Source organism: Pseudopipra pipra, chromosome Z (genome assembly GCF_036250125.1).
Source record: "Pseudopipra pipra isolate bDixPip1 chromosome Z, bDixPip1.hap1, whole genome shotgun sequence".
NCBI lineage: Eukaryota > Metazoa > Chordata > Aves > Passeriformes > Pipridae > Pseudopipra > Pseudopipra pipra.
In genome coordinates this window covers 9,582,496-9,601,325 of record NC_087581.1, presented here as the reverse complement: position 1 = coordinate 9,601,325, position 18,830 = coordinate 9,582,496, and the positions used below count along the sequence as shown (strand labels likewise).

Genomic DNA, 18,830 nt, shown 5'->3' with positions numbered 1-18,830 from the left:
TGCCAGGGAATCTATCATCCCAATATTCTCTTTTTATTTAAAAAAAAAAAAAAAAAACAAAAACAAAACCAAAACCAAAAACAATTATATTACAAAATCAGGAGTGATGTATAACAGACATCACTGCCAGCTGATGTGTTTCAAATGCTGATTGTGTCAAACTACAGAAATAATTGTATCTGGTGCAAGCTCACCAACAGCTTTATTATCCCCTGCATGTCGTATCCAACATTTTCAAATCCCCTTTTAGCCAGGAGGTGAGTGCTTTGCACGTAAACCATGTGAGAAGAGAGGCACAGTGTCAGAGTTTCCTTGCTCTGTCAACACAAGGTCTGCCTCTGCTGCTCTGCAATATATTCTGCTGCATCACATGCTAGGAACAGCTTTGATAGGACTCTCAGACCACAGAGCAGTCTGGGTATCATGGGGATGTCTGTTTATCTGCACAAATTCTCCTTTTTCCTCTAACCCTAGGGAGGCTGACTGTGAAAGACATAATCCTCATCAGAAAGCTGTGATTGTCTCTGCAAAGTGAATGGTAAATCAGAGGGAGGCAACAAGCACTCACTATCAGCAGTTTCCTCAGCCAGAGTGCAGATCTCACATCACTTAGGTGACTCCTTGCAGGGGAGATCACCAGATTAGAATTTGCTCCCTCCCTAGCAAGCAGCTCCTGGACACTGAAGCCTAGATCCAGTCTCAGCTCCAGTTTTGCACTGGCCATGCTGAAATTTAATACCACAGTTTGCAACAAGCCTCCCCGAGCAGCAGGTGCAACAGACTGGGGCTTTTTCTGTGCTCAGTTAAACCCAGGGAGATGAAACCTTCTATTAAGAGTTTAAACAATCTGCTGAAACTGTGACCACAGGCAGCAAGGTGTTCCATGCAGACCAGATGAAATGGGGGCATAGCTGGCCTGTTGCCATCATAGGTTGCCACCCCTGACAGCTCAGAAGCTCATGGCAGAGAGCTCCCCATAAATGTCAGAGGATTCCTGCACAAAAAAAAAAAATCAATTCAAAACAAGAAAGGAGTCTAAAATTGTATGAAGGAGCTGAAAAAAACCCCAACAAACCAAAAAAATCCCAACCCACAAGCTGTATAGTCCTCTGCACAAAAAAAAGCTGCATTTAAACAGCTCAGCAGTGCTGGCAGGACAAACTCTCACGCTGCCACGCTGGCCTTCCACCCAGTAACCTTGCTGATCATGGAGCTGGTGAAACAAAACAGTGAGCAAATCCCACTTCCTCAAGATCACCATGACTCTGGCTGCGTCTGTGCATTTTAGGTCCCTCTGCTGGTAGTCAGACTGGTAGGCTTTTCAGCTCTCTGCCACCCATGTTTGACAGACAACCCATTCCCAAATAAAATGTGAGCCAGCACAGACCAGAGAAACACTGCAGCAGCTCTTAAGGCCTCATTAAGTTCCTCTGAATCTTGACTGAACTGCTCATCATGGAGGGTGAGGGAGCCACCAGGGAACTTCATCCCTTACACTGAAACACAGCACCAGTGGAGTAAAGGCTATTTCAGGTGCTAGCCATGAAATAGCATTTCTTCTTTCAATACTGCTTGTGTAATCACCATCAAGCCAGATGCATGTGCATCTCAGTCTGTTATGGTGGTGGAGACACCTGAAGCTGGCAGCTCAGCTGAGCCCTAACCATGGCATGGGCTTCTCAGGGCCAGATTTTATTATTTGGTCCATATGGGAGTCTGGGCATCTTCTGCTCTTTTATTTTAAGTTTAAATTAAGTGGCTGGTGCCCAGTTACAAAACCTGAGAGGGCTCTGAGGACAATGATCTTTTACAGGAGCAGATTTGCAATGCAGATAAAACAGCGCAGGCTGAGGAGTGTCAACTCCTTGTCCCTTGACCAAGTAAGGGTTTGTCTGAGCTTGCAGCAGTTCCTGATCACAGGTGTGGGATGAGGGTGCTCTTTGGGCACTGGCCATCTCCTGAGAAAGTGGATTACAACCAAAAGGCTACAAGATTACATGTATTACAAAGATTGTGGATTTGGGGTTTGTGTGGCTGGACCTAAGGCACACCTGGGGTCGATACTGTCACCCCAGTAATACGGTCCAGAGTGGATTCATGAAGAGAAACAAAGGCACAAGAATGAGAAAGGCATTGCCAATTCAGCCTTTCTCTCAGACTGGACTTCTCTTTGCTCTGAGGTATGTAGTTAAAGGGAGGGAAAAAATAGCATTATGAGCAATCTTGGGGAGTGGATATGCCTCCTGCAGCACATTCTCTCTTGTTCCATGGAGGCCCTCTGGGATACCATACAACTCCTGCCCACCTTCCCCAGCAGCAGCACGCATCTTTGGAAAAGAAGCTGGAATCAGAAGATACATATGGGTGACAGGAAAGGCCCAAGTCCTTGATTTGGTAGCCTGGAAGGCAGAACTCTGGGCAGCCACTGGCTCGGTCCTCTCCTGACAGCCCTTTACTTTGGTTTGCTTTGCTATTTTTTTTGGGGGGGGGAGTATTGTCCTTTTCTTTTTTTTTTCTTTTTTCTTTCATTCCTTTTTTTTTTTTTTCTACAATCCTTTGTGTTTATATTTGTCACTGTTTGGTGAAAATGTTCCTGTTGTGGCGAAAGGTGATTTTGGCCGCATGTTTCTGCCGGACATAATGAGTGCTCCAAAGCCGTGCTGATGAGAGAAGGCATAGCCAGAGCGGCGGGTGCTGGTCCGACGCAGCCGCCTCTTGGGTGAGGGCGGAGGGGGCCGCTTTTTGGCTTCTTTGATCTTGAGCAGGACCTGAAATGAGAAAATAAGGTGGAAAAAGTGCAAAGTGCATCATTATTCACAAGCACAGTAGAAGACGAGCAGAGAAAGGGAAACAAAAGCAGCGACCCAAGGCCAAAAGTGACTGACAAAAGGGGGAGATGGCAGGAGGGGAGGCAGAACGGCGACTGAACTGGCAGCACGGGGCGGCAGCCTGGTAAAAGGAAAAAGCAATCTTATTCTAAAAGGCATTAATGGGAGTGTCATCCGTAAGTCATGGGAGGGAATGATTTCCGTGTATTGTTCTTCGCAGCTCTGTAATGCCCCGGCTGGGGTATTACTGCAGCTCTTCAAGGCACTCAAATCACCCAAAATGTGAAAGTCATCTTGACCATAGTCAAAAGTCCAGAAAACAAATGAGGAAACATTTAAGAATTGGCATATTTAATATGGAAAACAGACTACTAAAGGGGATTTCTGATATGTAAAAGCTTTTTGTGATGAGAATGATCATTGTCATAGAATTATAGAATCATGAAGTGTTTTAGGTTGGAAGGGACCTTGAGGACCATTATCATTTCAATCCCCCTGCCACTAGACCAAGTTGGTCAACACGCCATGCAGCCTAGCCTTGAACACGTACTGGGATTGATAGATTCTTGTTCTCCTTGCCAGAAGGGAAATAAATATTGCACTTTATTTGCAGGTCGTGGGCTTTCTGCTCCCAAGTGGCCACTGAGTTAATCTGTGGTTAAGCACCTTTTCAGAAAGAGGTTGTCTAATGCAGGAGGCTGGTATTGAGTGCCTGTGGCTCAGCAGAATCCCCAGCTGCTGGACTCCTGTGCTTCTTGCTTGGCCCAACGGCAGTGATAGTTACTTGGCCCCTCTAAACATTGGGTCTATTTACTGCCAGCTGGGCAAGTCCACACAGCAGGAAACCCAAATACTCCTCTCCTGTGACCATTCACTTCCAGAGGAGGCAGAAAAGTAATATTGTGCTAGAGAGAGAGAGATATGCCTGACCCTAGCACTGAAGCTGGAATTCTGGGTGACAGCTGTTTGACTTCTACTCAACTGAGGGGTAAACTCAGCCTGTTTTTACACCCCTGAACTGCCTCTTTGTCCCAAGGACCTCCCTACCTAGAACTCTTCACTAGCACCCACCTACCCTCTCTGCAAGGGCTGAGAATTCCCCTAACTCCTTCTAAAGTCCTGGAGAACCTGAGGAGCTCCACAGACATCCCGAGGATGACCAGGCACGGCAGTCAACTGTGGTGCACGCCCTTGGTGCTGTGCTCTGACACTGGTTCCTGGCAGCTCGGTGCAGGGAGATAAAGGAAGCACGAGGTGGCAGTAGCACTCAGCAGATGCTCCTGTTTGGAAGCGAGCCTGAGGAGCTCTGTGCATGCTGCTGTTCTTGGCTGCAGTGGGCTATGAGCTCTCTGCCCACTCTATCACTCCCAGCCTCTCCTTGCCCTACTGCCCTCATCTTCATATTCCCGGGGATGGGAAGGCATCTGGTTTCAGAGGGGGCATGTAAGCATTGGCTACAAAAGAAGTATATTCTGAAATCAAAAAAATCCCCACCAAACATGTCTACCTGGGTGGAGGGTGGAAGGCTGTGGTCTGCCAGGCTAAAAACTGCACAGCAGCAGGGCAGGAGAAACACACCACTCCTTTGCCACTGAGCCACAGTGCTTAAACCCTGCACCTAAAAATAGTGCAGCTTTCCTGCCTCAGAGCATTCTAATCCACATCTAAATAATCTCAGCCTTGGTCCCAGCTGCAGATGGTTTGAACTGTGCCAAAACCCAAATTCAATCCTCCTCAGGGAAGTAGGGGACAGACGGATAGTGGCACTTGCACAGACAGAGACACACACTCCAAGCGATGCCAAGCCCATGGCTCCATGGTAAACCTAGGCCATAGTAAGCAGGATTTCTGGTTTAATAAGGTATCTCCTTACTTTATCACTGGGTGTTGGCTTTAACTGAGTCTTCAGGAATCGAAAGCCAACCACAGGCAGCACGCAGAGGGTGATGCTGAGGAAGATTGCTAGCCACACATTCGGTTGGCTGAGGGTGTTTCGAGCCGTACCTGAAAAACAAAAGCATGATTAAAACAGTAAAAGCAGCACCTCTTGTTCACCTGAACCTTTTGCTCTCTGATTTCAAAGAACTTGACAAACAGACCAAAATACATGGCAGACACCATCTCCAACAGTGAAATTCACTGGCTGTAGAGAGGACAGCAATGCCAGTGTCACTGTCACGAGCAAAGAAAAATGAAATATCCAGACGCAGTTGCAGCAACAACCCAGGGATACAATGATGTCAGAGTAATCTCTTTAGAAAGAGTCAAATCACTGCAAAGGATTCATATAAATGTTCAGGAGACCTTCATCAGAAGTCCAGCCCTCCCACCTTTTGCCAGGACTCTAGTGGAAAAGGAGGAATACTACTTTGTTACTTTCCAGTACCATTTCCTGAAGCATATGGAATACTACTCTGACTGCACAGCAGACAATGGGAATCACAGCCCTTTATGAGAGAAGCATGTGTTGCTCTGGGTATCTGCACAGACAGTGTAGCCTAATGGGTATATTGGCAGAACTACAGCCATGTACTGGTGTGTCACTGACACGTTCTTTGAAACCAAAGTGCTCACTTCTGGCTTCTCCAAAATTGAATGAATATAAGATAGAACAAACAGTCTGCAAAACTCTCAATACAGGGCTTAATGATGCTGTTGTTGGCAGTAAAGTTGCTGAATATTTTCTTTCCAGTTGGCCAAATTCTGCTGTAATACAATTCCACTGAAATTAAAGTAAACAAGTTGTCTCAGTCCAGACTAGAAACACTTTTCTTAAAAATGACCTTATTGTCTCACAGCACTATGGCTAGTTTAACAACACAGTAATGAGAGGGCAGCAGATAGTGATATACCTGGCAAGTGAGTTAGAATCGCCATGGAATCATCAAAGTTGGAAGTGATCTTCAAGATCATCCAATCCAACCATTCACCTGTTTTTGGAAACTGAACAGGCACGCTGTCTTCTCTCACTCAGCATTTTTAACAGTAAAAGTCATCTCACAGTGGACGTGATCACCTGCTTGAAAAATATGTTGCAACAACTGACCTGCATCTCAGATAGTTCTAAATTGGCTTAAGGCCCTTGCTATTGCAGTGAAGGTAGGCAGAACAAGTTTTACTGAAGTCATCCAAAAATAAAGGCATTGATCAATTAAAAAATCTGAGACTTGGAACACAAAGTTTGGGGATTTTGGAAGTAGAGGCTCATAACAATGTTGTATCAATACTGGCTATGGATGCACAGAGCTATTTAAAACATCCCAATTCACTAATCTTACATGTTTCTTCTGGTCAGAGTCTCAGGAGGTAGATTCATTTTTACGTTAGCTATCATTTTTTGCATGTGTTCAGAAATCTGTTATGTAGAGTAACTACAAAGACCTGGTCATCACTGGAATGTTTTTGGTTTTGTTGTTGTTGGGAATTTGGCATTTAACCTGGCAGAAGGCTCACCTTAATCACACGGCATTTTTCTCATGTCTAACTGAATGTTGTACTTCTATGCTTTCCTATGCCAAAATGTTAACTTATTTACAAGGAAGACACATCCTTCTGACAATAAAATGCTTCTAGATATCTGTAAGAATTGGACACCTGCAGAAGAGCAGCATAAAATGTTCCAGCCAGCTCTGTGGGTTTATATAAAGAACCATTCCTGTTATGGGAATGCCCATTCTTACACAAGGAAGTGAACATGGCACACATTCACCTGGATGGACCGGATTCCAAATAAGTATTCCCAATCACTCAGAAATATCCTGGCATTTCTTGTAGAAAGGGCAGTCAATCTATTCTGAAATATACTTAGAAATACTCAGCAGATTTAAGCCCTGCAGTATGTCCATTTTGAGTGCAATCCAGATTTGTCCCAGGGCTTACCAACGAAGGGAAAGGAGGCTGTGAAGATCAGATACATGCCATCACTATACATGGTGAAGGTGATAGCAAAATAAACAGAAAGGCTTCCCCAGATGAAGAACTGGTTCACAACTGTCCAGTAAGAGGTGTCCAAGCCAATCTGAAAGAAGGGAAAAATACAGCCAGTGTCAGTGCCTTCATTATTTAGCAGATCTGTACTGAACACAGCTCGTCCTATATTTTGTACATCTCCCCCTAAGACTGCTATTCATTCAAGTCTCAAGAACTAACAAGTCACAAATCATAGGATGCTGGGAAACCATTCAAGGCAAGCATTACTACATTTATCCTGCTATTGCCCTCTTCTCAAGCATTCATCAGTGGACAGTACTGAAGACAGGATGTCAAGATACCTTAAAGACCATCTAATTTCAACCCCTGCCATGGCACTTTGCATTAGACCAAATTGCTCCAAGCCCCATCCAAACTGGCCTTAAAACACTCCCAGGGATGGGGCATCCACAACTTCTCCAGGCAACCTGTCCCAGTACCTCACAGTAAAGAATTTCTTCCTAATATCCAATCTAAACCTACTCTTTCACTGTAAAGCCAATACCTGTTGTCCTATCACCACATGGCCTCAGAAAAAGTCCCTCTCCAGCTTTCTTGTGGGCCCCCTTTAAGTATTGGAAGGCCACAATGAGATCTCCTTGGAGCTTTTTCTTCTCAAGACTGAACAACCCCAACACTCTCAGCCTGTCTTTACAGAGAGGTGCTCCAGCCCTCTGATCATCTTCATGGCCCTGCTCTGGACTTGCTCCAACAGGTTCACCACCTCCTTATGGTGAGGGCTCCAGAGCTGGACACAGCAAGTTAAAATAAGCCCTGCTTATTCCCCACCCCTAAGCTGTGATCTGACATTGGATGTTAAGCAAAGAAGTCTACAAGACCTCAGACAGCAGAAACCATTATCTAGGGAAACATGATTGACTAGTTTTCTTTTAAGATATCTCTCTCATCCTGATAGTATCATCTGAGTTTTCTACCACCCAGGTCTCAGCTATTTCTTCCAGTGAGTACAGGCCTAGCATCTGTGTCATGCATGGCCCAGGCTCCACAGACAGCTCCATAATGGAGAACCTACAAATAACTGATAGCAGACAGTCAGTCCTGTGCTTCAAACCCTTCCCATAACACTAGAACAAGTCCTTATCTATTCCCTGCCTTAACTGATTTGTTGGCTATGATTGCAAACTTCCCAAGGCAAAGACTCTTGCTTTTCTGTCACCCTGATCTTTCCTAACATACAAATCTCCTTTTCTGTTGAACTGAGGAGACTAATGAGGCATCAAGAGACTTTTTTTGTTTTTGCAAGAATGCAAGATACAGCAGCAAATACAATGCTATCAAGACCCCAAGTGGCCCTCCAGATGCTGCCATCATGAAACAGAAACTAATTCCTAAAAATATTACCTGGGATGCCTTACCTGTACAGACACCACAATCAGTAAGCAGGTCTGGGCCATCAGAGCAAAGGACTGGTAGTCAGCAATGGCCTTCCCATCACTCCTCATTGTATTGTACATGGCCCCATAGGGGATGAAGAAGAGGATGAGGGAACTGTAGATCCCTTGCAACATGCACTTGACAAACACCACTTTGTTAAAATAGAGGTTTTGCTGGCCAGGCACATACAGCTGAGGAAACAGCATGCTCCAACGATCATCCACATCCTGAAAGCAGTGAGGAGAAGGTCAGATTTGCTGGCAGCTACCCAGCTGAGCAGATAGACCACTTAGGACTGCCGTGTCCCTTTAACATGCATTTCCATGAGAAAAGGCTTAGCACACAACTCATTCAGTTGTGCTTACTACCATGGCACATGCCAAAGTCACCTAGGCATACTTTCCATGTTGCATTTCATCTTTCTTGTGCTGAAAAAATTGACAGCTGATGAAAGAAAAATAATAAAGCAGACTGTATGGTCTGCTCTCCAGAGAGTTGACTGGAAGCTAAGGTTTGGAAAATACTTCCCCAGGGTCAACACACAGGCAAGGCTCTCTTATTTGCATCTCTTAAGTGTCCAGAGCTGAACACTGGGAATCACTGCAGAGTAGCCAGTTCCTACTTATTTAACTTGTAGGAACAGCTTTATTGCTCCTGTGTCCTGTCAAACAATAACAGTGAGGTAGAAATGTGTGTGTGAAATTACCACAGAAAAAACTCTCTAAAAGGCTGAACCTGTAAAATCTGGCTTCAAAGATCTAGCTAATTAATTGTTGTGTCTGGTCATTAGAAAGTCACTTGTCAGGCTTCAGGAACACAGCTAGTAGGATATGCCTACTTCACGGGAGTGTTGCAATGGAAGCTTGTACTGTAGGCAGCAGCCTAACCCAAAAGTCTCATTACACACTAAAATCCACAGATCAAATCAGGATAATCGTAAAATTATAGATATCTCAAGTTGGAAGAGACTCATAAGGATCAGCAAGTCCAACTCCTCGTTCCTCACAAGATTACCTAAACCTAAATCATATGACTAGGAAGGAATACACCATCTCCCTTGTGCATCCTTCTTTTTGTGGTCTAAGTTCTCACTGGGAGGACATAATTTCAGGGGTTACCACAGTATCTAGCCAAAAGATCAGCTGTTTTTGCTTCATGGGACCAGCTCAAAGCACCTGGAGATAAAATCTCTATTAAAAAAAATCCCCAAAGTGGTGACAAAAACAGTACCTGATCGAAGAGACTCATTCCTAGCACTGGAAGGGAGGTATATACCAAATTGTAAAGTGTAATGAACCACTCATCATAGACAGTCTGGAAAAAAAACATAACAGACATAAAGTTAGCAAAACACTGTCTTTTCAATTTCTTTGAAAGTATATGCAATTAAATGCTGCAACACCTTGGTTTGAGATGTTACTAAGACAAAAGGGATAAGATGACTCAAGCTCAGCATTCCTAAACAGGGGAGGGACCACGTTATACCAGCCCAGTTTGCACAGCACCCACTGCTGGCTGCAGCCAGAGCAGGATCCCTCTGCACCACCCTGCACCCCCAGCCCCTGACTATCTGCACTCCCCATGTCTGGGTTTGGTTGGAGGCTGGTTTGCTTGGAACAAAGTCCAGTTTTTTCACTGTAGATGTGCTCCTCTTCCAAGCTGCTGACACACGCAGGCATCTCAGGGTTAAACTGCTTGTTCCAAATATGCGAACAGGGCAAGCATAGGTCTTGCAAGATCTGCACCAAACTGTAACCTGTGTCATCAGCTGATGGTTGTAATCACTTCTGAAAACCCTGCAAGTGATGTATGTGCTACATAAAGCACATAAGTGGCAGGGAAGGTTTATATTGGATATTAGGAAAAAATTCTTCACCGAAAGGGTGGTCAGTGTTCAAAACACGTGTGGATGTGGAATTTGGGTACATGGTTTAGTGGAGAACGTGGCAGTGTTGGGTTAATGGTTGAGAGGTCTTTTCCAACCTTAATGATTCTATGATTCTGTACGTCTTCAGGCATCTGTCCTCCACCAGCAGCACAATGAATGCAGCAATATCTGCTTTATACCTATATGGCTGAAGAAGACACTTGAGTCCATTCGGTGAGGTAGGAGGAATGGCTTAGTTTATTTTCTTGTAAAATGTTTCCAGATACTCTGTTTGAAAACTCTAGACAGAATCATAGAGTGGTTTTGGTTGGAAGGGACCTGTAAAGGGACCCTGCAATCAGCAGGGCCATGCTCAACTAGACTAGGTTACTTAGAGCCCCGTCCAACCTGACCTTGAATGTTTCCAGGAATGGGACATCCACCATCTCTCTGGACAACCCGTGTGTTTTACCACCTTCTTTGTAAAAAGCTTCTTCCTTGTATCTAACCTATATTTAGTTTAAAACCATTACCCTTTGTCCTATCGCAATAGGCTCTGCTAAGAAGTTCCTCTCCGACTCTCTTGTAGCCCCTTAGCTACTGGAAGGTGCTCGAAATTCTCCCCAGAGCCTTCTCACCTCCCAGCTGAACCACCCCAGCTCTCTCAGCCTGTCTTCACAGGAGAGGCGCTGCCCTCTGATTATCTTAGTGGCCCTGAAAAAACAAAAGCTGGACCTACCTGTGCTGAGAAGCCAGAGAAGAAGCCATACCAGAAATGCACTAAGGTGAAGGCAAAATTCTTATAGAAGAAGTATTTGAGGAACTTGCACATGCGGATGTAGGACCACCGGCCATGGACCAAGAGCAGGCGCTGCAGGTAACGGAACTGGGCAAAGGAGAAGTCACTGGACAAGACCGCCTGCATCCCCTCCTGGCCACTGATACCAACCCCAATGTGGGCAGCTGCAACAAGAAGGTTATTGATCACGTCATTACACTGAGAGTTTTGATTACCCCGTTTTTAAAATCAGTTCCCTGCACTGGAGCACTGTGTCAATTCCCTCGCAGCCTTCATAAAAAGTCATATGCAAAGCCATTTAAAAAAAAATAGCCTTGGAGCACTAATTCTTTCAGCAGCACCATGATTTTGGCTGGGTGATACATTTCCCATAACCGGGATTTTATTATTTGAATGAACTTCTAGGTTCAGTGACAATTTATGTTTTGTTTCTGAGTGCTTTCCAACAGCACAAATGCTGTTGTTCATAAAAGCTGCTGTTATGAAAAAATAAATTTAATTTATATTGACATGTGACTTACTTTTTACATGCATCCACGTCCTTCCAGTAGCCTTAAAACATCACCCCAGACAAGCAAAATGTTCAAACCATTTTTAGATTTCTCAGACACTGTGCTACAAGGCGGACTGTAGCCTTTTTATATTTCCTGGGCTTTATTAGTTCAATCAAATAATTAGATAGAAGAGTCACTTCTTTTTTAATGGTAACTTGGGTTTATTAAACATGGACATAAGTTTAATGTGACAGCTAATTATACAGCTTTAACTAATGAGAACAATCTTGATGGTTGGAGGTTGGTTACATTCAAAGGTTTCCACGGAACAGCGACTTGATAAAATCCCAAAGTCTCAGTCCTCTTGGTGGGGGGAGTGGGTTAGTTTCTAATTATCATGTACACTTTAACTTTTCTTCGCCTTTCTTTGCTGACTGCCTGACTTATCTCCCTTGAAGCTCTCTACTTAGCCTTTTCTTTCTTAATTAAAAAGCTTCAGTTAATCAATTCGCGCAAATTAACACAAGAAAGATTAGCAATAGGCCTTCTGAATAATCTTAATTTAATTATACCTAGATAGGGGATTTTTTTCATAAATTCACTGAGGTAATGCAGCATCAAATGATGCTCAAGGATGAAAGCGCCTGGAAGCCCGTCATTTATAACTCAAGGGAGATAATTAACAAACAGCCCTAACACAATGAAATGTTAACAACCCCCCCATAACATTATACAGACTATTTACAGGCAGAAGGATTTTTTTTCTGCTTTGCAGTCAGGCCCTCTATGAAACAAACTTGTTTGTTATACATATTGCCCTTGTGATGGTGGCCATGCAGACACACAGATGGACACATCACAGCCTGGGCGGGCTTTTCATAGAATCATAGAATCATTTAGGTTGGAAAAGACCTATAAGATCATCAAGTCCAAGCATTTTGTCTGTTCTAAGACAGAAACAGAGAAACAGACACTTAGTGCAACTTTGGCTTCCTGCTGTCCAGTGTGACCTAGAAGGCAGGAGACATGAGTAACTTGTAGTGAGAGTGCTCTGTAGAGACCTGCCAAAATCTGGGACACAGCCACTTGGTTCCTCAAAGAGGGTGGTACAGGAGGCACTCAGACACATGTTCTGCTGCTGGCCCACCTCAGACAGAAAATACACCAGCTAGTCACTCTGCCAGAGCATGTCACTCACTTTTGATCATGCTGACATCGTTAGCGCCGTCTCCAATTGCCAGGGTCACAGCCTTCTTGTACTTCTTCACCAGCTCCACCACCTGGGCCTTCTGCAGGGGGGTCACTCGGCAGCAGATCACCACTTTGCACATGCAGGCAGTTCTCACTAGCTCCAGCTCCAGATTCCCTTCCAGTGCATAAGCCTGAAAAGGAGCAAAGGGAGTGGTCAGGTCAGACAGGCAGTATCTCCTGGCTCACAAAGAGAGTGCAGCGAGGTGGAAATGAGAACTGAGATAGCTTTTCCATTCAGCAGAAGGAAGGTATGGGATATCCCAAGTGAATCCATCCACTCAGGCACAGGGAGCATCCAGACCGCACATCATGCCACACAGTTTGCACCTTGGGTATGCCACACCTGGATCTGCACCACAGATGGACATGCACAACAGCTGCTCTGGCTGATGCAACCTGGTAGAGTGGCATGTCAAACACCAGGAGCACTAAATTAATGAAGCTGTTGCAGGGCCCGAGAAAACCTTGTGTATCTCCATGCAAGAGAGTTTCTGCTCATCCCACTTGGATTATTATTTAAGCTCTGCGAGATCTGTGGTATAAATGGGAAAGACTTCAATTTAGGAGTGCTTAATTAAAAAAAAACAGAACATGAAAAATATTAAGCTCAGGTGAGCATGACAAAGCAAAACACAAAGCTAGGGAGAAGGCTGCTTTGCTCTGAGTGCTGACCTTTTAAATCAGTCATCTGTGTTATTTCTATTCAGGAAGCACAGAGATAATTGGATGTCTGGTCACCCCTCCAGCTCTCTGTGAGGAGGAGGGAGCAGAGTTATCCTTTCATATTTCTTTCAGATCATGCTTTTTGGCTCAGTTCTTTGTTGTCTCTTTTTAGCAGACATGCACGGCAGGAATCTACAGGGTTCACTCCTCCTCAGAGCCATTACAACAGGCCCACTGCTCTTTCTGCATAAGGCACACAGTCCATAGGCCATATATCCTTTCTTCTTGAAACAGAGCTGTGAGTCAACAGTGTCCCTCCATCAAGGGCTCAACAAGAGACATTTTCACACCTTAGCTTTAGTACCGCTGGTCAGCACACAGGTGGCATCCTCACTGTACAGCACCACCAAAATGTTATCATGTCACATATTAAGGTACTACTGCACACAAATCAACTGGTATGATGATGCCATTACAGATGCTGCTGATGTGTTTCTGTTCCCTTGCTTTGTTCAAGCAACACCAGAAGTGTGAATAGCCACAGCGCTGCCATCCCACCTATCTGCAGGTAGGGATACAGCACTGAGCAGATGCCATGTTTGAGTGGGACAGTATCAGCACTAATACCATTGTTCAGGCTCATAGAAATAAATAAATGACATCTAGTTTTTTCTGCACTCTCCTTGTGGTCACCACCCAGGAGAAAGCCATGATATTGGTGAGACTCGTGTCCACTCTGTGTGGACTGGCTGCTCCCACACAGCTCAGATTTCAGTTTCTCTGTGTGAGACAGATCCCCTTGCCACGGTCTGGTTGAGTGTGTGGCTTTCCAGGAATAAAAAGAAAGCTTTTCCACTGCTGCCAGTGGTGCTTTAATAGCACAGCACTCAGGGTCTGAGTGGCTGTGGGATGGAGTAGGAACCAGCAGGGGCTTGCAACTGATTCCCACGTGATGCAGATGTACCGAGCCTGACAGAGCTCTTGTCTGCTTTGCAGTGGGGATCTGAAAGGGATTATGGCCCTCAAGGTAAAGAGTGAGTGAATGTAAAAGAGGGAAAGAGAGTACTTAACAACACAGACACTGTCTGAAAGTGTTCAGGGTCTGTATATGGACTCACAGAACCACAGAACATGCTGAGTTTGGAAGGGCCCCACAAGGATCATCGAGTCTCTCTCCTGACCCTGCACAGGACCATCCCCAAGAGTCTCACCATGTGCTTGAGAGTATCATCCAAACAATTCTTGAACTCTATCAGGCTTGGGGCTGTGACCACTTCCCTGGGGAGCCACACAAGCCAAAAATAGAGCAAGGTGAGATGTTTCAATTAGTAATTTGCTGGGCTGGTATAGACCTGGGTGTGAAATTTGGTGGACTGCCATCAAGAGAGGTAGCAACCACAGGGAACAGAATTTCTGAGAGCAGCACCTCCCGGTACCTTCCACATCTACCTATTTGTTTTCCCTGAGATCTGGGAAAGTAAAATACAACTGATAAATAAACCTGGTATAAACTAAGCCTTCCTCCCAAACAGGTTTAAACTGATCTAAATCAGTTTTTTAATCTAACTTGTTCTAAAGAATTGTGAAGTATGGGGAAATCTGTTCCAGGGCTTCAGTATCCTCACTAGGAAGACATTTCACCCCAAACTCTCTTATCTTAGTTTAATTCCATTACTTCGTTTACCTGTTATTATTTGAAGAGTATTGCCACTACTGATCAGTATTCTCCAGGCTCAAAAATTTTTAACTCTTTCAGTTTTTCCCTGTGCTTTCCAGATCTTCCTTAGTCTACTCTTAGTTTTCTTTGTACTCTCTCCCAGCCTGGTGTTACCTACTCTCTTTTTAAGCAGTTAATGTGAACACTGAGCATCAAATTGATGTGGGATAACCCTTATTGTCTAAGATTAGAAAGTTAACTTGTTTTAGATCAGCTGTGAGCCCTTAAGAGCCACACTTTGCAAGCAATCTTGCATCTGTCACTTAACAGTTTCATCTAGAGCATATTACTTCAGTTTGCTTGGAAGAAATCAAGGGAGAGGGTATCAAACAATTTATTAGGTTATAAGACCTGTATCCTATCTCTTAGGCTTATCGGATCTCTTAGACTTATATCTGATCTCTTATCAGATATATTTAGTAGAATATGCTCTTGGCATACTTTAAACCCATATCTAATGTTATCTTCTTGCTGCATACACAAACTACCTGGTTATTTTTTTAGTATCTTTCTGGAAATTAAAATTATTCCAGCTACTCTACCCCTCTTGTTTACCAAAGATCAGGGCTGGCTCTTCCCTCTTCTAGTCTTCTGAAACCTTGTCTGTCACCTTTGATGTCTCAGATATCCACTGAACCTAATCCTCAGTTATGGAAAAAAACTCCTGTCCTCTAGAGTTACATTTTTAAAATATTTTTCTGACATTCAGTATGTCTTCCAGTAAGTTCTTCAGGGAATTCATTCCTCACAAGGCTCTGAACCTTCCTTACCAGGCTGTGGCCAGTGATAACCAGACCATACACCCCATTTGCTTGCTCATCGGGTATAATTTTTGGTTTTTTTGAAGATTTTTCAAACTGAATGTTGATTTCATCACTGTCCAGAAAGGAGTCTGGCTTCATCTTTTTCCTTGCATTCCTAAAAAAAAAAAAATAAATCCAGGATAATAATGAAAATCTTGTGAAGTTATATATGTTTTCATAAACTTTATGAAAACAAAAAATTGATGTTTCCTTCTAATAGCTCATTTTAATTTTCCCTGTATCCCTACAACAACATGCATTGTTTCACTTCTGCCATTTGTGCACATCATCCACCTGCTTCTGAAATTCTAACCAGTATCGCCAACCTGTTGCTGATTTAAAGTCAAACTGAGTGTCTGAGCGTCATGAAGGATGGTGTCCCAAAGGGCACCCAGTTTTCTGAGCATACTGTCTGGCAACCATGTATTCCAACAGAAAAGGGCTGAAAACCTTCCCCATTTTCCACGTACACCTAAGAACTTGTGTCTACAGAGGAGGTGAGGGAGGAAGGTAGGTTCTCACACACTGCTAGAAAAAGACCATATCCAGACAAAGGACAGCGATGTGGATAAATGGCAATAACAGTAGAGCAACAGCATAGCTCAGTCCTGAAGCCGAAGCCTTTGTGGCTCAAGATCACTTGCTGGTAAATGTCAGCTGATAATGCCTGTCTGATTCTGCTTTCTTATATATTTATTTAATTTGACCTCTTGTATTAAGAAGCTTCAGCATTTACTCTTAGAAGAGACTTCTACATTGTGTTTAGCTAATGGATCTTCCAGGGAGCCAGCTAGCCCTTATCTAAGGTCCCTGAATGAACTGCAACAAGTAAAGCTGAGAGGAAAAAAAGGTGGCAACATACAAAACACAAACAGTTGTTAATGCACGGCAGTGTAACTGTGTATTTCAGCCATTTACCTCAGCTCGTTCAGGACGTCATCAGATGTGCTGCCGTCAATAATGAAAACATCTTCCATGTCATCGTTCAGCAAGTTGCAGGAGTAACCAATATTCACTGCTGTCTCTGGGAAAGATAAACCAGGAAGATGAGCCATCTTAGCAGGCCCAAATTCACCCAAGCCCCTGCCTGTTCCTACTCCATCCCACAGCCTCTCAGACCCTCAGTGGCCTTTCTACACACATGGCAAAAGCTCTCTTTCTGACTCAAAAGAGCTCAGAGCCTTTCAGAGTCAACAATAAGAGAGCCAGGAGAGTCACTTTGATGGATGTAATAGCAAATCTCCCTTAACTGGGCTTCACAAGGCCACAGGAAAAAATAATTCTGCCAAAAATAAAAAGCTCAAAACAGCCTTTGGCCAACGTGCTTGGAACAACAAAAAACATTTCATGTTGATTCAAAAATGTTTTCCAGGATTTTTAATTTTCCCTCTCGCTACTTCCAGAAAAGCCCTAAACCATAGACCTCAAGAAGAGTATAAAGGCATTTTGTTCATAACATTTTGAAAAACATATTTTGGTATCTTATAGCAAAACTATTGTATTTGGAACATGACAAAATGAAATGTTTCATTTTTCTCAAAAATTGTCTGCTCATTTCTTGGATGAAATTATTTGCAAACACTTTTGGCCTCCCTGAAACACCATTGTTTCAGTGAAGTTACTGTTTCTCCAAAAGAATTCACTGGAGTCTATTTACCATTCTTTCCAACTCCAAAAGCCTATGTTTCCTCCATTTCTATTCCGGATCATTAAAGCCAGGACCAAACTGAAACGTACCCAACATCCACTTTGACGTTAAAGTTTCTGGAAAGCAGGACAAGATTTTTTCCAATTTCTTCACTGGGACGGTCAACTGTACTAAAGTGACACCTTTTCAGAGTCACCTCTCCAAAGGCAAAGGATGCTGCCTTCACCCTGCTTCCAGCCTCAGGACAGAGTGTAAGGATAGAAACTAACTACAGTTAACTAGTCTAATTCCAGTTAAGAAATTTTGCCTAGGTGGCAATGAAGCAAAGCCCTGTAAGTTTGTCTTACGTGCAGTTTTTAAAGAAGAATGAGAATGCAGGTCTTAGCAGAACCATCCCACCAGTGGGAGAGAAGAGAAGCATCCAAAGCTGTAGTGCCTTTACCTTGCTTATCTCCAGTGAGAACCCATATCTTGATGTTGGCTTTGGCAAGAGTCTCAATTGTCTGTGGGACTCCATCCTGTAGCTTGTCCTCAATCGCTGTGGCACCTAACAGCTTAACAGAAAACAGTGGAGAACTGGTAAGTTGTTAGCAAAGGAGAAAGCATTACCTAGAGGTAATTACTCAAGGAGGCACAAATGAAATCCAGAAATAAGGTTGTACTGATTTTCATTCTTCCTCAGCAAATTTAGTGTACAGAGCATAACCCTGATCCTGCAGATGTTCTAGTGTCTAATTCCCAGGGCTCTGAAGGATTATGAACATGCATGAAATTATTTGCCAGAATGTTTGCAGACCTACAGGTCTGTGTTCTTCCATATGTTCCCTTCACAGCATACAGAGCTTTAACAGAGGGACAAAGACAGCTGTGGATCCATCCCCCAGACCTCCATACGCATCCTCTTGCTTGGAGGTTGCTCTCAGCTATGCTGTACTGCAGCTGTCACATGGCTGCTACACATCTTCTCTGCCTTTAACAGACATGTCCCCACTGCTGCTGCACACAGTCACACACCTGAACCACAGACTGCTCAGAACAAAAACCTTCATTATTTTAAAGTTATTGGTTTTTTCCGCATTTTGGAAACAACTGGTGGCTTTAACCTGTTGTCAAAGGGACATAAAGATTTCACTGCTAGCTCAGGTTTAGACAGCATCTGCTACCACTTACCTCCTGCTACTGGGAGACTAAATTCAGAGGTTGGCTTTAAGCCCAAGATCCCTTCTGGTACCCTGGGATGTCCATCATACATCACCTATGAGCATTATCACCATAGGCAACAGCTCTGATGGAACTTCCCTACAGAGTCCTCAAAATTGTACAGTCCCCATTTTACAGTAGTCCCTGATCCAGTTAGAGAGAACTTAAATGCTATGGCTTAAAAAGTCATGTCCTG

General features: G+C 43.8%; 1 protein-coding gene across 5 annotated transcripts in view; it reads right to left on the bottom strand.

The window, feature by feature from the left end:
• Window positions 1–47: 47 nt before the first annotated feature.
• LOC135407034 (phospholipid-transporting ATPase FetA-like) overlaps window positions 48–18,830 on the bottom strand; it is a 96,109-nt gene continuing 77,326 nt past the window's right edge. For all 5 annotated transcript variants that reach the window (XM_064641715.1, XM_064641713.1, XM_064641717.1 and 2 more), the window contains 10 exons: window positions 17,877–17,988; window positions 16,705–16,810; window positions 15,754–15,901; window positions 12,551–12,734; window positions 10,799–11,022; window positions 9,423–9,506; window positions 8,174–8,419; window positions 6,708–6,846; window positions 4,702–4,832; window positions 48–2,768 (listed from right to left, as the gene is read on the bottom strand). In XM_064641715.1, coding sequence (XP_064497785.1) covers window positions 2,547–2,768; window positions 4,702–4,832; window positions 6,708–6,846; window positions 8,174–8,419; window positions 9,423–9,506; window positions 10,799–11,022; window positions 12,551–12,734; window positions 15,754–15,901; window positions 16,705–16,810; window positions 17,877–17,988 — 1,596 coding nt within the window. In that variant the 3' untranslated portion in view covers window positions 48–2,546. The remainder of the gene's footprint in view (window positions 2,769–4,701; window positions 4,833–6,707; window positions 6,847–8,173; window positions 8,420–9,422; window positions 9,507–10,798; window positions 11,023–12,550; window positions 12,735–15,753; window positions 15,902–16,704; window positions 16,811–17,876; window positions 17,989–18,830) is intronic.